Below are 18,062 nucleotides of genomic sequence, written 5' to 3'. Positions count from 1 at the left end.
CTCAAATATAATAGCATACGCAATAAAAAAAAAGTTAAAGTAAGTATTGTCAGGAGCCAGTTTCCCCTCAATATTGTAGTAACACAATCACATACTAATGTGTAATGACATTTCTCTCACTGCCTCTCTGTTGTTTCAAGGTGAGTTTATTGATTTTTTTTTATTTGTCCTCCAAGGATCTGTGAACAGTATTTCAACACAGCACGCATGGGTTTGCTCAGATTTTCTAACAAGGCAGTTTGTAAGCATTTATGTCAGTGCACAATTTGTTTAAATCAAATGTAACATAGAAGACGCATTCATCGATATAGTTGACATTTATTTGTTGCTTTAATTAGTTTAACGGGGGCTGAAGGATGTTCCTGCATGAGATGGGTCACCCAAAAAAAATTCTATACATGTAGATAATGGAAAATGTTTAATCCATCAGATTATCTGAGGGTATGAGCAAATTTGCAGCAGTGGTTCCTAGTTTTTCTTAGTTTCACCGTATGTCTCCAGTAAAGAAAGATACAGTTTTATCTTCAAACCCACTGGGATCATAGTAGCGTTTAGTTTAGTCAACGTACATTCAAACTTGCAATCAAATGCACATCAAGCTGCTGCGACAGGCGACAGATCTTAAAAGCAGGGCATTGCATTGTTTTTTTTCAACTCAAATGTCATACAATAGAGAAGCTTTGTTTATTTATACCTCTGATTCATGACAGGGTCCTCGTCTTACACTGTATGTGCCTAAAATCTTACAAACTGCATTTTTCAGCCTGATTGCATCAGCTGTCCTTTCAGAAAAGACCAAATGTTAGGTTTTTGTTCTGTAAACTTCCTATTTCTGGTTATCCAATAAACTGTTTATAAACAGAATAGTGCTTAACCAAACTAGTGTACATGTGTAAATAGTAAACCCTGTTTTTATGATGGATTAAATGTTGAATGCAGCAAACACTTGGTTAACAAACTATTTAATATAGGTTTATAACAGTTTATAACTTTTAAACGCGCTTAAATCTAGAATGTTTTACTTTGTTTACATTTCCCAGTACTCATGACTTTCTGTAATTATGTCTTTGTCTTTATGTCTTCCTCTCTTCTCTGTTTCCACTCTTCCTCATCCCTCTCTCTCTGCTCTTCTCCCCTTTCCCTGTGTCCCTCTGTTCCCTACAGACCCGGAGTGAAGCCTCCATGACAGTACTGAGCGGCCATGTGGTGGTCTGTATATTTGGGGATGTCACGTCTGCTTTGGTGGGGCTGCGAAACCTGGTGATGCCTTTAAGAGCCAGCAATTTCCATTACCACGAGCTAAAGCCTATTGTCTTTGTTGGCTCGCTGGATTACCTGCGGAGAGAGTGGGAGACTTTACACAACTTCCCCAAGGTCTCCATCTTACCCGTGAGTGTAACAGTTCACTGCAATAGAAGATACATTTAAACCAGATTCTCTGTTCAGCTAACAAGGCATTGACATTTTGAGTTACATGCACATTGAAATCCTGAGAGGGATTGTCAGTTTGATTTGATCACACATTACTCAATTGAATGATCACTGCATGAGAGCGTAGTCAGCCCCCCTCATCCAGAGCAGTGACACATCCTGCACATCCAAAATGAAGTTTATGTGTGTTGCAGCTGCAGTGCCCATCACAGATGGCGTGGCTTGCTGCCTTAGAGCTTGTTAGGCCTGGCTTGACTGATGATCAGAGGAGAATCACAAACACAGCCCTCAGCGAAGGCTAGCCTTTAGAAAGTCCATGTATCTGATTCTCCAATGCCCAGTTAGATCAGTGGAATGTCATCGCCTCAAAACAAGAATACTTGTTAACTAATTTCCCAAAGCTCCACTCTGCTCACTTCTTCAATTTGTTTTTCTCTCCCCTATGTCTGTCTGTTCTCTCCATCTTGCTTTTCCTCTCTGTTCTCCTCACCCTGAAGGGTACGCCATTAAGTCGGGCAGATTTAAGGGCTGTCAACATCAACCTCTGCGACATGTGCGTAATACTGTCAGCCAATCAGAACAATATCGAAGATACCTCACTGCAGGATAAAGAATGCATCTTGGCATCACTCAACATCAAATCTATGCAGTTTGATGACAGCATTGGGGTATTGCAGGCTAATTCACAAGGTAAGGAGTGTCCTATTACTCTCCATGTGCACTGCTGCCCAAAGGTGACAGGGGGTGGGTAGGGTTGGGGGGGTGAATGGAGTTTGTCATGCACAGTGTCTGCTAAGTACTCTTGAAATACTGTTAGTTTGTGGTAAGTGATGTCTATGACTGACTTTACTGTACTGAAGAAGTCTACACACAATGCTGTGTAGTGTTGAATGCTTCATCAAGTCTTTGAAGAGTGTTTACTACACATGATTTTCTGATGATTTCAGTCTTGTCCCTGGTAATTACATGCTGCTAAACCTCCTTGATAATACTTTTTAATGATGTAATCAACATGACTATGTCATTCGATGGTGTTCCCCCTGATCTGGTGTCTGTCAGATTGTCTGGAACAGATTGTTGATGTTTGCAGACAAACACACGAACCTGGCATCCCATCAGGCCTCATCATCATTAAGCAGCCAGTACAAATCACCAGGCAGGCCAATTCAGCTGCTCCTCATTAGTCACAACAAAACAGCAACATATGCACGCACACACCTTCGTGTTTGAATGTGTGTGCAGTGCACGAGTATAGCAGACATCCATGTAGATGTGATCTATCCACGCACATCCAGGAACGGGTAATCCTCAGTTTATGCCCAAAAGGCATGACATGCTTTGAGCTCAGTACTATTTAATGCCACCATAGTGACTGTTGTAAATACAAATCAAAGTTGAAGGTCCAAGAGGCCATTATGTTTTAGTGCAGAGCCCTTTCACATGTTTTAGGAGAATGCCAATGCTGTTATTTCTCCAGTCTTGAGTGAGTGATCTGCTGTCGATAGCCGTGCCACCGAGGAACAATAAGCAGGGGTAAATCTTAGAGCACGCCCCTCTGGGGAGCAGTATTCACAGAAAGCCACCTCAATATGGAAACCCCCTAGCCTATATCCTCTCCCAGGGTCGATGGATGGAGCCTATTGTCATCAATAATTGGGTCTTACATCAACCACCCATTTCAGTGATAAATACTTCACTTTAGAAAACCCACGCCCGAGTGGCAAGCAATCATGCATGCACAAGGAAACACAAGCACATACTGTAGATATTGCTATTGTATCATAGGTATTGCTTTGGGGATTTCTTCCTCCTACCGATGCTCCCATTCAGAGACTGCCTGTGAAATTTAAAACAAGAAGGTGCAAATGAATAAGTAAACATGCGCTTTCCTGGGGGAGAGCTTCTCACGGCTGCTGTAGCATGTAGTCAACCACAGAGCATAGCGGTGCCTGGGGGGCTACAGGGATAAGGGGGTATGTAACCCAGATCTCACTTGCCTATTGTACACTGGAGCAGGATAGACAATGTTACAGCCTCACAATAGCAGCGAGCCAGAACGTGTGTGTGTGTGTGTGTGTGTGTGTGTGTGTGTGTGTGTGTGTGTGTGTGTGTGTGTGTGTGTGAGATCAGGCATGCAGTTCAAACTCTGGTTTCTCAATTTTTTGCCAATAAGGAACTTCTACTCTAATTGTCTAAATGTTCCATTATAAGTGTGTAACAATTATGACAGCCAATTAAAAAAAAAAAAAAAAAGTCAATATTTGCTGAAGGTTTAATTATGGAGTAATTACATAAAGCGAAACAGGAATATTACAGCATGTCATAGATACATTTTTTGAGTCAAACTAGGTAGCTAAACACATTTGAGCTCCTTTGCTTTTGCAGTAATCGAGCTGTTTCTCAGGAAGACATACAGCTCTCTGTTTGCAGCTCTCCAGCTCACATTGCAACTTTTGAGCTGTTTGTAACATAACAGGTTTTGAAAGCAGCTCAGCAGCAGGCCTCATATATTGCTGTTCTCACCAACAGTCACTTTTTGCTGTACTCTCCGTGCAAAACGTAAGCTATTCTTCTAGATCTCTGTGCTGTCTTCATGTTCACTATGAAACAATAAGAGCAGTGTTTTAGAGGCTGTATTGTAAAACTTGCCGTCACTCTCCAGTTGAGTGAACATCATCCTTTATGGACATCGACAAAATGATGTTCGCACTGTCTGAGCTGGTGCTCCCTGGTTGACTCGAAGTGTCAAACCTTGGCTATTTCCAAGTTCAATAATTGGTATAACAAGAGTTCTGATTATCCATGCATCAGTTCAGTGTGTGCTTCCTGCTGTGTACTAAACTATTTGGTGTCTTTTCTGTTGCAAAGGGCTGCGAGATCTCTTTTGTAATGTAAGCAGCTCATTGAGTTTCTGACAGGAAAGGCACACACGCTCTCAAAAAATGTAGAGAATTTGCAATCCTTTTAAAACTTTGTGACCTGAATATATTCCCTGCATTATGTTTCCTTGGTGGTGGCACTATAAGATAGCATTTTGCTGTAGTCAGCACTAAATGATGGATGTCAAAACACAGTTGATGCATTATGCATATAGCATCACAGATTTAAGGTGTTTACTTGTCACTTTGAAGAAATGCAAAAATGTGAAGTCATGTGAATTCATCCTCCTGTCACTTGCACTTGTATTTCATGATCCTGAGCCACGCCATTTCCGATAAAAGGTTTTCAGGATCCACTTCACCAATTTTATTGTGACAAAATGAACAACATATAAAATTTATGCCTGCCCCTTGATGGAGGGACGTGAATGCTAAATATGTCTTAGCTGACCCCTAAAAGCACAATATCCGTATTGCAATTTTAGGCAGCTGCCGTGTTCACTTAGCCTTCTCCTCCTCCTTCCTTTTTTTCAGTCAGTCCACACATTTGAATGGCACATCAACTTCATGCTGAGCAAGCTGACATGCACTATGTCTAATGGTATTGATACTGAGTTCCATTTCCACATGCTTACGATACATCTGTCGTAAACACACTTATCAGACATGCAGGTTTTTGCTTAGATTGTATTTTCTGTACCTTAAAAAAAATCCAATACACAGTACTGTCCCCAAAGTCAACACAGAGGAAAACATGTACAAATAAGATAGTTAAATTATTCTGCCATATTATAACTCCCAAACAATAAAGAACTATATCAAGTTAAAACTAGCTCAGCTAAACCAGCTTTATTTCCCTTTAGCTGTTAAAATTGATGATGAACTGACATCGTGGTATGTCATGTAGTTTATCCACATAACTAAATGAGGCAGTAGCTAAGTGCAATCACAATGGCTAAGATACACTAACTACCTCAGCTGATTTATATAACGGCCCTCTCAGCTTTTGACTCTATTGGGAATACCACACTTTGAATGTATTTACATTCAACATACATATTAATAGTAAGACAAATATGTTTTTTTTAAACATACTAGTTACATGGTGTACATCAGAAAGAAGTTTTTAGGTTGGCTACTTTATTTTCCTCCCACAGTTTCTGAATGCATAGTGCAATAATTGTCATTTTAGGTATTATGTATGGTTTTATGATAATGGATTTTGGGGTATAAAAAGGCAAAAGACGCCGTGACAAGCTTTACTTCTGTTGCACAGGTTGTGACCAGCCTGAACACCCTTTTTTCTCCACCCCACTGCTTTCTTTCGTTCCTGCTCTCTGCCTTTGTCAGGCCGAGGATATTTCTTCATGCCACCCTGTTATGTTATTTGCTGATCTCTATTCATCTGTTTTTGGTGTCCAGGTTTCACGCCCCCTGGAATGGACAGGTCATCTCCAGACAGCAGTCCAGTACATGGCTTTGTGCGTCAGGCTTCTGTCACCACCGGAGCCAACATCCCCATCATCACAGAACTAGGTAATGCTGTTTACACCCACTTCAAATGCAAATATTGCATGCCATACCCAATAACCTCAGATCAACTCATTACTCATTGGCAGACAGAGACACATAGAGCTGATAATCCAAGATTTAAAAAATCATGCTGCTACCAAAAGTTCCAACACATCCAAGGTCAAATGGACTTGAGGAATGTGTGGTGTGGAATTTTTGTTTCCCCTTTCACAATGCTAGTAGCTTCTGCCCTACTCAAGTTTATATTCATATGTGAATTATTGGATCTGGCTCACTTTTGTCAAGTGGTGATAATGTTAGCTGCAAGGACTGGAAAATAGCGTTGCTCAGAGGACAGAGTGGACAACTGGAACTTAAGGATGTCAGACAGGCATTTTGAAGACTATAGCTACATGACCTGCATTTGTCCACTAATGCACACAAGAAACACAGCCGGATGGGGAGGGTGGGAAAGGGTAGAAAGGGGAAGAAAGTGAAAAGGTAGAGTGGGAAAAAATGCCCTGGTTGCAAAATGGGTCCATTTATTAATAACAATGGCAGTGGCTGTATTCCCACTGGTGTTGGGGACTCATGAAACTTTCAGATCTCTGAGGGGCCTTCTAAAGCACCAGAGACTGGCTACTCTGTCTCCCCTGACCCAATTAGGGAGCAATGGAGCATGAGGCCAGCTAAGAAAAGGCCAGAAGGAGAAAAGAGCTACCTAATGTTACTTGTACCCGTGCCAACCATTACCTGTATAGAGAGGCTCTCCCATTAGACTGTTGACTGCATACGTAATCACCAAAACTAGATGCTCCCCATGTTGGAGTCATCGGTTGGTCTAGAAGCTCCAGTGTTATGTGCAAAGGAGAGAGTGGTTGCATGTCTCACTGGAACCAAATACTGTAATTACATTGTCATATGTTCAGTGTACAGTGCCAGGAGCAGATTAAAGTCTGGTTGGAACATTAAAACACAGCTCTTTTGAGTTGCATGATCCATTATGTTTGCATAGCGGGTAAAGTAGGTGCATTTATGGATAAGACCATGTTTATCCCTTTCACTGTCTTAGCGTGAAATTATTTATTGTTGTTGTAGTGGTACAGCAGCGTGACAGTTCTGGCTTTGTATCTACTCTGCACTCTAATGTGCACTTTAATCCAGGGTTCTCTACTTTTAGATACCGGACAACGATGAATGAGTAAATCCCGGGGATGACACGAGTAGTCTGAGGCAGTGAAATGCCTTTACTGCAGTCTTTGAAACTGTTTCAATAACAACACCATTTCTCCCCTGCACTGCCTCATCACCATTAGCTAAACCTGGCAAACTACTGCCTTTGGTTTTACTCAGTCAGGAAAAAAAAAGTGGAACCAATATAGAAATGATAACAGAGCTGGCTAAGCCGAGCCTTTGTCCTCTGCTGCCGTTCGTTCCCTCGCGCCGCCACTCTGCTCCTCATCAGCTTGTCTTGATTTATATGGCTGCAGTCAAGGCCCTTTGCTGCTCCCATGACTTCACTTTGAACACATTTTTATTCTTAGTTCTGGTTGAAATTGACTGTCTTGTTTTGGCCCCTTTTAAAAGTTTTTTTTTGTTTGTTTGGAGGGGGGATTTTTCTCCCCCTCCAGTTGTATTTGCAGAGCATTGCTGGGCTTTTGATCATGCTCAGTCTGTCCTTGTGGCTGTTTTCATAGCAACACTGCCCTGCCGCTCATCCCCCTTCCTCCTCCAAACACACACATATGCCCCCCCACGATTCACTCCTTTGGCCCAGGCCTGTTTGCATCAGCCCCTTTTCTCTTTGACTGACATTTCTGTTCCACAGTGCACAGGAAGCCTGGGAAGAAATCTGATTTGGAAAACATAAAACTTGAGATCAAACCATCTTTTAAGTTGTATTTTTAAAATGTATTTTCCAGTTTCTTTGTTTCTTCTCCAGACCATATCTCTGAAGCTGAGATATCGGAGGAGTCGAGCTAAAACTTGTGTGATGCTGGTTAATAGACCCTTCACTGCCCACTGCTGCTAAAAACACAATCTGAGAAACAAGGCACACACTACAGGGAGCACTTTGAGTTTTTTACTGTTCCAATTATTCCATACTTCAGAGACAAAAAAAAGATGTCTTATTTCAGTTTTGGGTGATTTTCATTTACACTGTGATTTGGTTCATTTAGCAGACCTATTTTGTATTATTAAGCATGAGATAAAAAAATGTGTGTTGTCTTTAATTTGACTTTCAGGGCAAAGGTAAATATGTGTGATGTATTTCTCTGAAGGTGATGATGTGAGAAACACATTCATCAAGTAACACTCTGAAAAACATAGCATGAGTTTATAAGTGCATGGTTTTCTCATGTGACATATTAGCCATTGTTGAAGTCTCAATTTGTTTTACCATATTTACTAAATACGACAAGAAATATCTAAAATAACTAGTTATGCTACACAGTCCACAGACTGGTCACTGTCTCTTGACTGAGAGTGTGTCTGTTTGTGTGTGTTACAACATATAAAGACACAGTGGCTACTGAGGTACTAATGGCTTATGCAGGATATATGTATGCTTTATTCAGAAATAGTGACTTCTACAATGGTTATCTCTGTGTTTGCATAATACAATATATTTCCTTCTTGAGTCATAGTTTGTCTTCATGTATTAAATGCACCCTGCATGTGATATATAGCAGATTCTATATTCAAAATGCTGAATAATTTCTCAAAAAAAACTACAACTCTTTTTTCACCTCTGGAAAAGAAATAAAGTTGAATTATTGTTGTTAAAAGTATGTGCAGAAATGCAAAATATAATGTGCATCAAATGTTACATTATATTAAAAACCTGGATACCCATAAAGACATTTCTGCTACATTACCATAATATATCCAAATGTTTTCAAATGTAACTTAACGAAACAAAAACGTATTTATTTCTCAACTCTCTGGTGTGCTGATGACTACTTGTTTGGCTTTTGCCTCTTCACAGTGCCCGTCTCTAACTCCCTGCTTCCCCTCTCTCAGTGAACGACTCAAATGTTCAGTTCCTGGACCAAGATGATGATGACGACCCAGACACAGAGCTGTACCTCACTCAGCCCTTCGCCTGCGGCACTGCCTTTGCTGTCAGTGTACTCGACTCCCTGATGAGTGCAGTGAGTTCTCAAACACACTTTACCCTCTGTGTTTTTTTCAAAATCACTTTTCAAAATCATACATTTTGCAACACATTTTTATAATTTGTGTGTCATGCGTTCGGATGCTATGACTGAGTCTTATTCAGAATTAAAAAAAGAGAAAGTAGAGAGAAGTTTGACACAATACTTGGAAATGCTGCGCCCACTGGTAAACAATTGCATGTTGTTGCAATGGTAGAAACGTCAAGATGAGGGAAAGGAGTGAGCAACCTCGAAGTGAGTCAGACTCGAAAGATGGACCTGAGAATACTTTAGAGCAGTGGTTCTCAACCTTTTGTCAGTGATGTACCCCCTGTGGAATAGTTGTTCAGCCAAGTACCCCAGAACTAGCACTAAGCATTTCTGGTTGAAAAAAACAAAGTAATACACAGCGCTGTGCCATCAGTGTCTGATTTAATATATAATACATACAATTATAGACCCTCGGGTTGAACTGGTTATGAACTTACATTTATATTATTGAATATTTAATATATAACTATTTTTAAAGGATTTTTTTTAATTTATGCTAATTTTCAATATATATATATATATACATATATATATTTTAAATCTCATGTACCCCCAGGGGTACTAGTACCCCCATTTGAGGACCACTGCTTTAGTGCCTCTAAATTTAGCAGTTTCTTTTTGCTTCTTTGATGGTTTTACAGATTTGTTTCCGTTACCGTTAAAGAGTAGCTAAACTCGGACTGTGAGATTAAATCCCCAGTAGAGAAGAGGAGGGTGAATTTAGCAATGCAATATTTTGGCATTTCAAGAAGGCAGAAGTTGGTCAACGGATTGGTACAGTATATTCATCACACATGCCTGCCAGCTCCATTGACAGCAAAATATAAAGTGTTGGCATCGCTCCTCATCTCAAGTGTTATGAATTCAACTTTTAAGAGCTTTATGAGATCTTTTAACAAAGTAAGTGTTGAAGGTTAGTGTAATGGCGATGACACAGGCTGTAATAGGCAAAACACACTCTCAGCGTTCGACAATGTCTTTGCTGCACTCATAGGAAATATGGTAAAAAAAAACAACTCCCCTCCCTCTCATGACCAACTGTGGTTTCCCTTTGGTGCTGTGATGGCTTAATTCCAGCAGCCCTCTCAGTGAGTTAGGGGTTAGAGAGGCATGCAGAGCCGAGCTGAGCGGGGAGTAGAGCAGGCGTCAGCTGTAGTCTGACAGTGGTCAGAGGTGAAGCCAGCTAATGGACAGTGCTCATCCATCATGAGGCTCTGCAGGCTTGTCAGGGGCCCAGGGAGAGGAGCTGCCACTCTGGCCCGGCTGCCGAGTGACATCGGCTGTCTTCACACGCGGCAAAAGCAGGTCCTGACTGGCTTGAAGGACAAGAGAACCTGACACCCGCAGAGCGCAGTCAAATGAATCGTTGTTTCAGAAGCAGATACCCTGCCGTGTGTGGACCAGTGTTTCTAGAGGAAAGAATAGTGCTATGTTAAATGCACCTGTTTTATTTAAAGTGATGATCCAACATGTGCTATGATTTTCAAAATGTCTATGTTTCCATGTCTCTCTCAAATATGAAACATTGATGAACAGTATAATAAACCTTGTGAGATCATTTTTATAGTGAATAACTAAAGAGTTATTAAACCTATTTATATTAAAATGTATGTATTCCTTCTCTAGTGATATTAAGTCATGTAGATAGATAAGAGACAACTCGAGAGCGTTACCCAAAACATCTAAAACAATGGAGGGGAACGGACATTTATGAAATTCAACAGCATCATTTTTCATAGCATTTTTTTTACTATGTTTGGGTTTTTCACGGTAGCTATTGCTTCTGTAGAAAGCAGGCACAACACAAACTTAACACAACGATTCATTTGCGTTATCCAAAGTGATGGGACATGCAGCTGTTGAATTAAAAGATTTTGTTGAAACATACCTAATAAATGTTAAAAATACCACCAACAACATCCGTTTTATTTGGTGAACTAGACAGAGAGTGCTCTGCAGACTTCTTTGGCTTTCCCCCGTAGCTTCCAGTCAGTTCTATATCTGAAGAGACGGGCTGTGGGTTGACATACTAGGCTGTGCTGTCTTCCCACATCTGCCACCCCCCTACTTGTGACTCAAATGGCATCTGCTTACAGATATGTATCTTCTCCCCAGACATACTTCAATGACAACATCCTCACGCTGATTCGGACACTGGTTACAGGGGGAGCCACACCAGAGCTGGAGGCCCTGTTGGCTGAGGAGAACGCCCTCAGAGGTGGCTACAGCACACCTCAGACGCTGGCAAATAGAGACAGGTGTCGCGTCGCCCAGCTAGCCCTCTACGACGGGCCGTTTGCCGACTTGGGGGTAAGTGGATGTTTAAGCGAAGATGACACGTTTTGGCACTACCCAGCAGCACACATCTGGTCGCCTCCGCTCCTCGCGGCCCTTAATCCGATGTGAAGAACAGTGATCACGCAAAGCAGGTCTTAGTGGGTGGAGAGGGAAGAGGACTTTAGAAAGAACAATGAACGCATCCAAGTTTAATTGGTTCCAATCTTGTTTTTACAGGTGTTTGTCATTGTTTATTCCGAACTTCCAATTCCGAAGGAATTTTGTTTGTTTTTCTTGAAAGAATTATGGCATGATATTTAAAGGGTTGCGGGTTGTCACAGTCTGCATTGCCAACAGTTGGTATTCCCTTGCAGGCAAAATAGCCTCAGCAATGCAGAATGTTTACTACAATTTTACAGAGAACAACGTTGAGATCATCAGGCTGACCTACAAACTAACTGATGGTGTCTTTGTTCTGTTGTTCTTCAGGATGGAGGATGCTACGGGGATTTATTCTGTAAAGCACTGAAGACGTACAACATGTTGTGTTTTGGAATCTACAGATTAAGAGACGCTCACCTAAATGCACCGAGCCCGTGTACAAAACGGTACAATATCTGCTTTCACTCCATGTCAAAATGAATATTTTTACGTGATAAAAGGACAATTAGAGTTATATATGGAGTGTTTTATTTCTCCCAAAGGGTACATTGGCAGTGTTACAGCCACGTCTTCACATAAATCAATAAAAATAATGAGTACAATTAAAAGGCCAAATAACATACAATAATTGAAATAGATTAAATAAAATAGAATATATATTCAAGACACTAAAGATAAGGCTATAATTTAAACTCTAACATACACTGAATAAATAATGTTCAATGATAGTAAAATGTACATTAGTGCAAGTCAAGTTTTTATGGCTCAAAGCTCTACAGTAAGGTTATTGAATATTAAACAGAATTGAATGTCTTGTTAAGACATTTGTCATGTAATATCACATTACCTCTTGTTAATTACATACATTTTCATTATGATGCATACGCCTATGCAATGCTATTAAAATATGGTTCCTCAAAGCCAAAATCCTCTGATCTGTAAATGGAATGGATTGAACATTGCAGTATATTTGATATATATATATATATATATATATATATATATATATATATATATATATATATATACATTATTTTTGTTCTTCTTAAATCACACTATCACGCATCACGCATGTTTTAAATATAAACATGCATATGCATGTTTTTATTTATTAAATTAAATACATTTGAATTAGTCTCTGCATTTTTTTTCCTTTGACATATCCTTCACTCTGTATTTGCTGCTTCCCGACAAGGATCATAAACATTTAATCTAACATTTGTTTTTCTGGGCAGGTATGTGATCACGAACCCACCCTATGAGTTTGAGCTCGTGCCCACAGACCTGATCTTCTGCCTCATGCAGTTTGACCACAATGCAGGCCAGTCCCGGACAAGCTTGTCCCACTCTTCCCATTCCTCCCATTCCTCCAGCAAAAAGAGCTCCTCCGTCCACTCAATCCCGCCCTCCAACCGGCAGAACCGCAGCAGTAAGACCCGGGAGTCCCGCGATAAACAGAAGTATGTACATTCAGCTGTCCTTTAGAGCTTTATCTGCATGCCTGGTGTTTTTTTTTTTAGCTGTCTCTGTGTTATTATGTAGACTGTGGTGACACATTCATTGATAATTACTGTGTATTGTGTGCTTGTGGTTTGTTTGTGTGATTTGTGCTCCGTGTCCATGCTCCGTGTTTGTGTGTTTCCTTCATAATCACCTGCATGTGGTATTCACTCTCACATCATAGCGATCATAACGTGACATGAGCACAATGGTTAAACTCGCTTTATGGAACGCTCATTCATTATAGTCAAAGACTGTAAAGTATTTATTTTTTTTACAAATCTAGTCAGTTGCATTGTAAATGGGAAAACCACTTGCACGGCACAGCCGTTGTGGTTGGAAGCAAGCTGACAGTAAAGGCCTCAACCGCAACCTAACAAATTCACATAATACAACACAACACACATTCAGTATGCTGTTTGATCTACCCGCTGTACTGTCTAATATTTGGTCGTTTTGTGTCTAACTCTCAATATTTGTGTATTGTTTAACTGTTGTTTTTGGATATTTGTGCACATTTAACTGATGTGATCATTATGCATCGATCATGGATGATGTGTTATTTACCTACTGCAGCTGATATGGATTATAAGGCACATTTGACTCATAGCATCATCCATTATTAGCAGTGTTGATATTTTGTTGGTGCTTCTATAACGCTTTATTGCATGTCCATATTGCTAGTACTCTTTCCTGTTCTGTTTATTATACAATTATACGATTATTTCAGATTTGGCAACATTTGACCAACATGTTACATATTTCGTAACCCCACCAAAAAATAAAAAATGAAATGAAAAATAAATAGATAAATAAACATATATGATAATATGAATTTTGAAATTGTGACATATTCTAAAAGCATGCAGATTTGTTATGATCGTACTCAATCATTTTTAAATAGTAGATGTTAAGCCTTCAATACATCTTATAGTTAAGATGTATGATATAGCCTAAATACTGTAGTGGTAACAATATGTAAGCCTTAGTGGTGAAAAGCAAATTTGTCAGATGTGTATTGACTGTAAATACTACTCACTTACAGTAGATTACTTACCTCTCTTTCTGAAGTGCAACAAGGATGAATAGAATGGGCCAAGGTATGCAAGTTAACGATTCTGCATGACTTAGCAACCTATCCTGGGGTTCTGATCATAACCATGTCCTCTGGATATTGTTATGACGAGGGGAGTTTGTTTTATTTATTACGTTCTTCAGATGTTTAGTAAACCATGCCTCAGTTTAAGTTTTGCCTTCACCTAGATAGCAAGATGTCTGCTGCTGCTCCTGCCTGATCCATGATCAGGTCCATCTCCATCTTGCATGAGGTTGAGACAAAACCCCCCTTTCATTGTGCTTTTACTCAGTTATTCACATGATGATATGACTTTTCTTTTTGTCCTGGCAAATCCCTTTTCACATAGTTTCTTTCTGTCATTTATCATGCCTTTTTATGATTTATTTCAACTTGAGATGGTTTGCATTGTGTGAGAGGTCTGTGTGTTTGTGCATCTTCCCTCCTATTGAATGCTAACAGATGACTGTAGCAGACATTTAGGGGGCTTTCACACCTAACCTGTTTGGTTTAATTAAAACAAACTGTCTGCCTGCCTGGTTGGTACAGTTTGTTTGTGCTGGTGTGTCCAAAAAAACAACAAAAAACATGACCGCCTGATAAGGTGGATGTTTGTCCGCTTCCAAGCGGGCGCTGTTGCGACTGGTTTGTAAACCAAAGAACGACCCATATGGTTTTATGATAGCTAACATTATTTTAGCATGATTAATACTACACTACCAATAAATTCATCTCCTGATCATGACAGCTGTTCAGGAATTAATCTATTGATTTTTATAAGACCATAACTTATTTATTCAAATGAACACTTATGCAAGTCAGCATGGGTATTTTCCTTGATTAATAGGTCAAAAGATGTTGTAACTGCTGAGCTTGAATATGACTTAGTGCGCTTTGTCAGTTCATTAAGACCATAAAAAAAGTGTGTGACAGTGAAACCACTGTAATGAGGACTGAATAATTATTGTAGAGACGCCTCATGCGCGTTTCCTTGGGCTCCCAGACGCTTGCACCAGTCATTTTGGAACTCGCAAATGGGGCGTTTGTACAGTCCTGGTCCTACCTGTCAGTCATTAGCCATCATAAAACATGGTCGATTTGCAGTCTAATAATACTAATACCGTAATGCTTGAAATCACTTATATCTTTGTGGATGTTGTGACACCAAATAACATTAATATAAACATCAGAAGCATTAAAGTCAGTCACCGGAATTTGATTCCCCCACGCGGGTCCTGATAATGAAGGAGGACAATAGCCAAAACTGTCCAATCAACGAGTGACCTGTCAGTCTCTATTACTTAATGTTTACTCCTCTGATTTGTTTGTAAAAATTCTAGGTGAACGGGAACCGGACCAGAACCGAAATGCAACAATGTATCTTTTTCTCCCCCTTTGTTCTGAGCCTAATGAACCAAACTCATGGTGTGAAAGCACCCTTACATGTTGTATTTATGCTCTCATTGAGAACCGCTGGTTATTATTGTCACGGCATCAACATACATCACAGAGTAACAACACGTTGTCCGACTGTAGAAACCCAGATCCCAGCTCACATGTAGGTCAGGCTGATTCAAATCCCCCTGATGCAGCCAATTGCTTACTTCTTCACAGAACTTTAAGAAAGTGTGTCCAGCCCTGTGCCATCGGTCACACCAAGAAAGTGGGAGGTGTGACTAATTTAAAGTGTAAATTGAAGGGGGATACGAGTTACCTCCTTGTAGCCCTGTGCACCTGATATGTTGGTTTGAGGCGACATCACTAAGTTCACCGTATCAGCAGCAGACTCTGGAGAGAGATGGCAGACATCTTGCTTCACCTCAGGCACAATTCTACACATCAAATGCCTTTGCTTTAACACACGGCCCTACAGCCTTCAGCTTGCTGACACACACTCAAGCTTGCACAAATGAATCTCCACACATGCAAGCCCGGATGTACATGAACACACATATACACACATACATACGCGCACATACCGGCAGGCACACACACAGTTTGCTCCACATAGCCAAGGTACAATTTTACATTACAACTTCCCCCAAAAGGAAGTGACATCTTGAATGGCATTGCAGATGCCTATGAAGTGCTAGGAGCGAGTTTACAAACTTCTGACAGCTGGCACACACCTCTCCCTTCCCTCACACCGCTCAGAAACATTGCTCTCATAGCCTACTTAAACATGAAGAGATTATCTTCAAAATGACTTATCCAAATCTTTCAAATCTCTTCCAGCCCATAATGACAGCATGAAAGTAAAGCTTACCATGAAATATTCCTTTTTAGAATATATATATTTTTAAGTTATTATACAGTTTAAAGGGTCAGGCCATTCAACTTTCTTTATTAGCTGTAGTGGTATCGAGATTTCTGCCTCCACCACAACATCATTCATATGAGTGGAATTGTGTGTGTTCAGAGTATTTAAAAAAATAGGTTTAAAAAATAAATAAAAAATCTTCTTCAACATCGCTTCCCAGAAAGTGTCGGAGAGAATACAAAGACTCCACACATTTGATAGCTGGAGTGTTTAGGGGCAAATAAACTGCACCACAGGATCAGCTCATGCACAATGACTGTACAGACGTTACCTGTAGTTTGCCAGAAACATACACAACATTTGACGTCTGTGTCATCTCAAACATCACAAGAAACTCTTAAAACTTATTTTCCTCCAGTATTTCTCCGTTGTCTCTAAACTTGCACTAAATTAAGTCAGGAGCCCATTTAAAATACATTCTAATAATTTCAACCTCAGTTCAGCTCCAGGAGAACTCATTGTGGTTCCTGCCCTCCACTTGCATCTTTGCATTGACTTACTAGGCAATGGCACCACTTCTAAAAATGTGCTTTGCTTTGCACCTGGTAGATAATCTAGTTTGAAGTAAATAAAAGTATTTGCATGGCTAGATTGCACCAAAAAGTGACACATGTTTTTGTAATCTGAGAGACCCGACCATGAAACACTTTAGAGCTCATCGTGATATTTCTGTTGTCTAAAATGGAATATTTAATTGCACAGTAGATTATAATTCTTTCACAGCTGTAGTTGATTACACAATGGCACCATGTCAACACCATGACATTGAAAACTGATTTAAATTGGACCTCATGGTTTGATGTTAATGCCATTCAACTCTACCACTTAATCTGAGGCAGTATGGTTGTAAGTAATCCAATGTTGAATATGTTTTCAAACTAACTCTGTCTTCTCTTCTTCTCTCTCGCCTTCAGAAAAGAAATGGTTTACAGATGAACCAGAAAATGCCTACCCACGGAACATTCAGATCAAGCCCATGAGCACTCACATGGCCAACCAAGTAAACCAATACAAATCCACTAGTAGTCTGATTCCGCCAATCAGAGAAGTTGAAGATGAATGCTGAATGCACAGCATTTTCTTGCTGACTCAACAGACATCTATACGCTCTTTCAAAAGAGATGGGAGATCACCCATGGAGGATTGATGATGATGATGATGATAGGGATGTTGAAGACTGACACATTTCTCTTCACTCATTCTTCTAACCAAGGGTTGGACAGAAACCCAAATTGGAAGGGACCTCCTATGTGTATACCTTTAATGTTACTTCCATGCTCTTGGACATTGTTTTATTTATTAATGTATCCATAGTGATGTACATAATGACAATCAACTAAGGATTGTACAGCCCCTTCCTCCAAGCACTTTTTGGAATTATTTTAAGAGTTGACAAAAAAAAAGAGTACTTCCTGTAATTCTTTGCAATAGTTCACCTCATTTTGTGGCCAGACTCCATCGACTGGTTGTTGGAGGATGAAGGTTGCAGCGATAAACTGATCATATCATCTCCCAAAGATCTACCCAGAGGCCTCACGTCAAACCAACTGGGTTCACCAACTTCATATCCCCCGTCTGCTTCTGTTCTATTTGCACTAAAACTGGACAAGTTTCTTTTGACAGAACAACTGGAACCCTCAGATTCTCCCCCAATAATATGTCATTGAGGAGATGAAGGAAGAGGGAGAACTGCTTGG

At 40.1% G+C, this 18,062-nt stretch overlaps 1 protein-coding gene across 1 annotated transcript in view; it reads left to right on the top strand.

Annotated features, from left to right (window-relative positions):
- Positions 1 to 17,431, top strand: part of kcnma1a (potassium large conductance calcium-activated channel, subfamily M, alpha member 1a) — a gene marked incomplete at both ends in the record, with an annotated part of 124,891 nt that extends 107,460 nt beyond the window's left edge. Inside the window, 9 exons of the mRNA XM_079229511.1 lie at positions 1,165 to 1,389; positions 1,929 to 2,121; positions 5,733 to 5,846; positions 8,847 to 8,977; positions 11,147 to 11,341; positions 11,798 to 11,916; positions 12,706 to 12,930; positions 14,042 to 14,070; positions 17,280 to 17,431. Coding sequence (XP_079085637.1) covers positions 1,165 to 1,389; positions 1,929 to 2,121; positions 5,733 to 5,846; positions 8,847 to 8,977; positions 11,147 to 11,341; positions 11,798 to 11,916; positions 12,706 to 12,930; positions 14,042 to 14,070; positions 17,280 to 17,431 — 1,383 coding nt within the window. The remainder of the gene's footprint in view (positions 1 to 1,164; positions 1,390 to 1,928; positions 2,122 to 5,732; positions 5,847 to 8,846; positions 8,978 to 11,146; positions 11,342 to 11,797; positions 11,917 to 12,705; positions 12,931 to 14,041; positions 14,071 to 17,279) is intronic.
- Positions 17,432 to 18,062: the final 631 nt, after the last annotated feature.

Source organism: Taurulus bubalis (genome assembly GCF_910589615.1).
Source record: "Taurulus bubalis genome assembly, chromosome: 14".
NCBI lineage: Eukaryota > Metazoa > Chordata > Actinopteri > Perciformes > Cottidae > Taurulus > Taurulus bubalis.
Note: the sequence above shows the minus strand (reverse complement) of the source record. Positions and strands in the feature narration are given on the sequence as shown.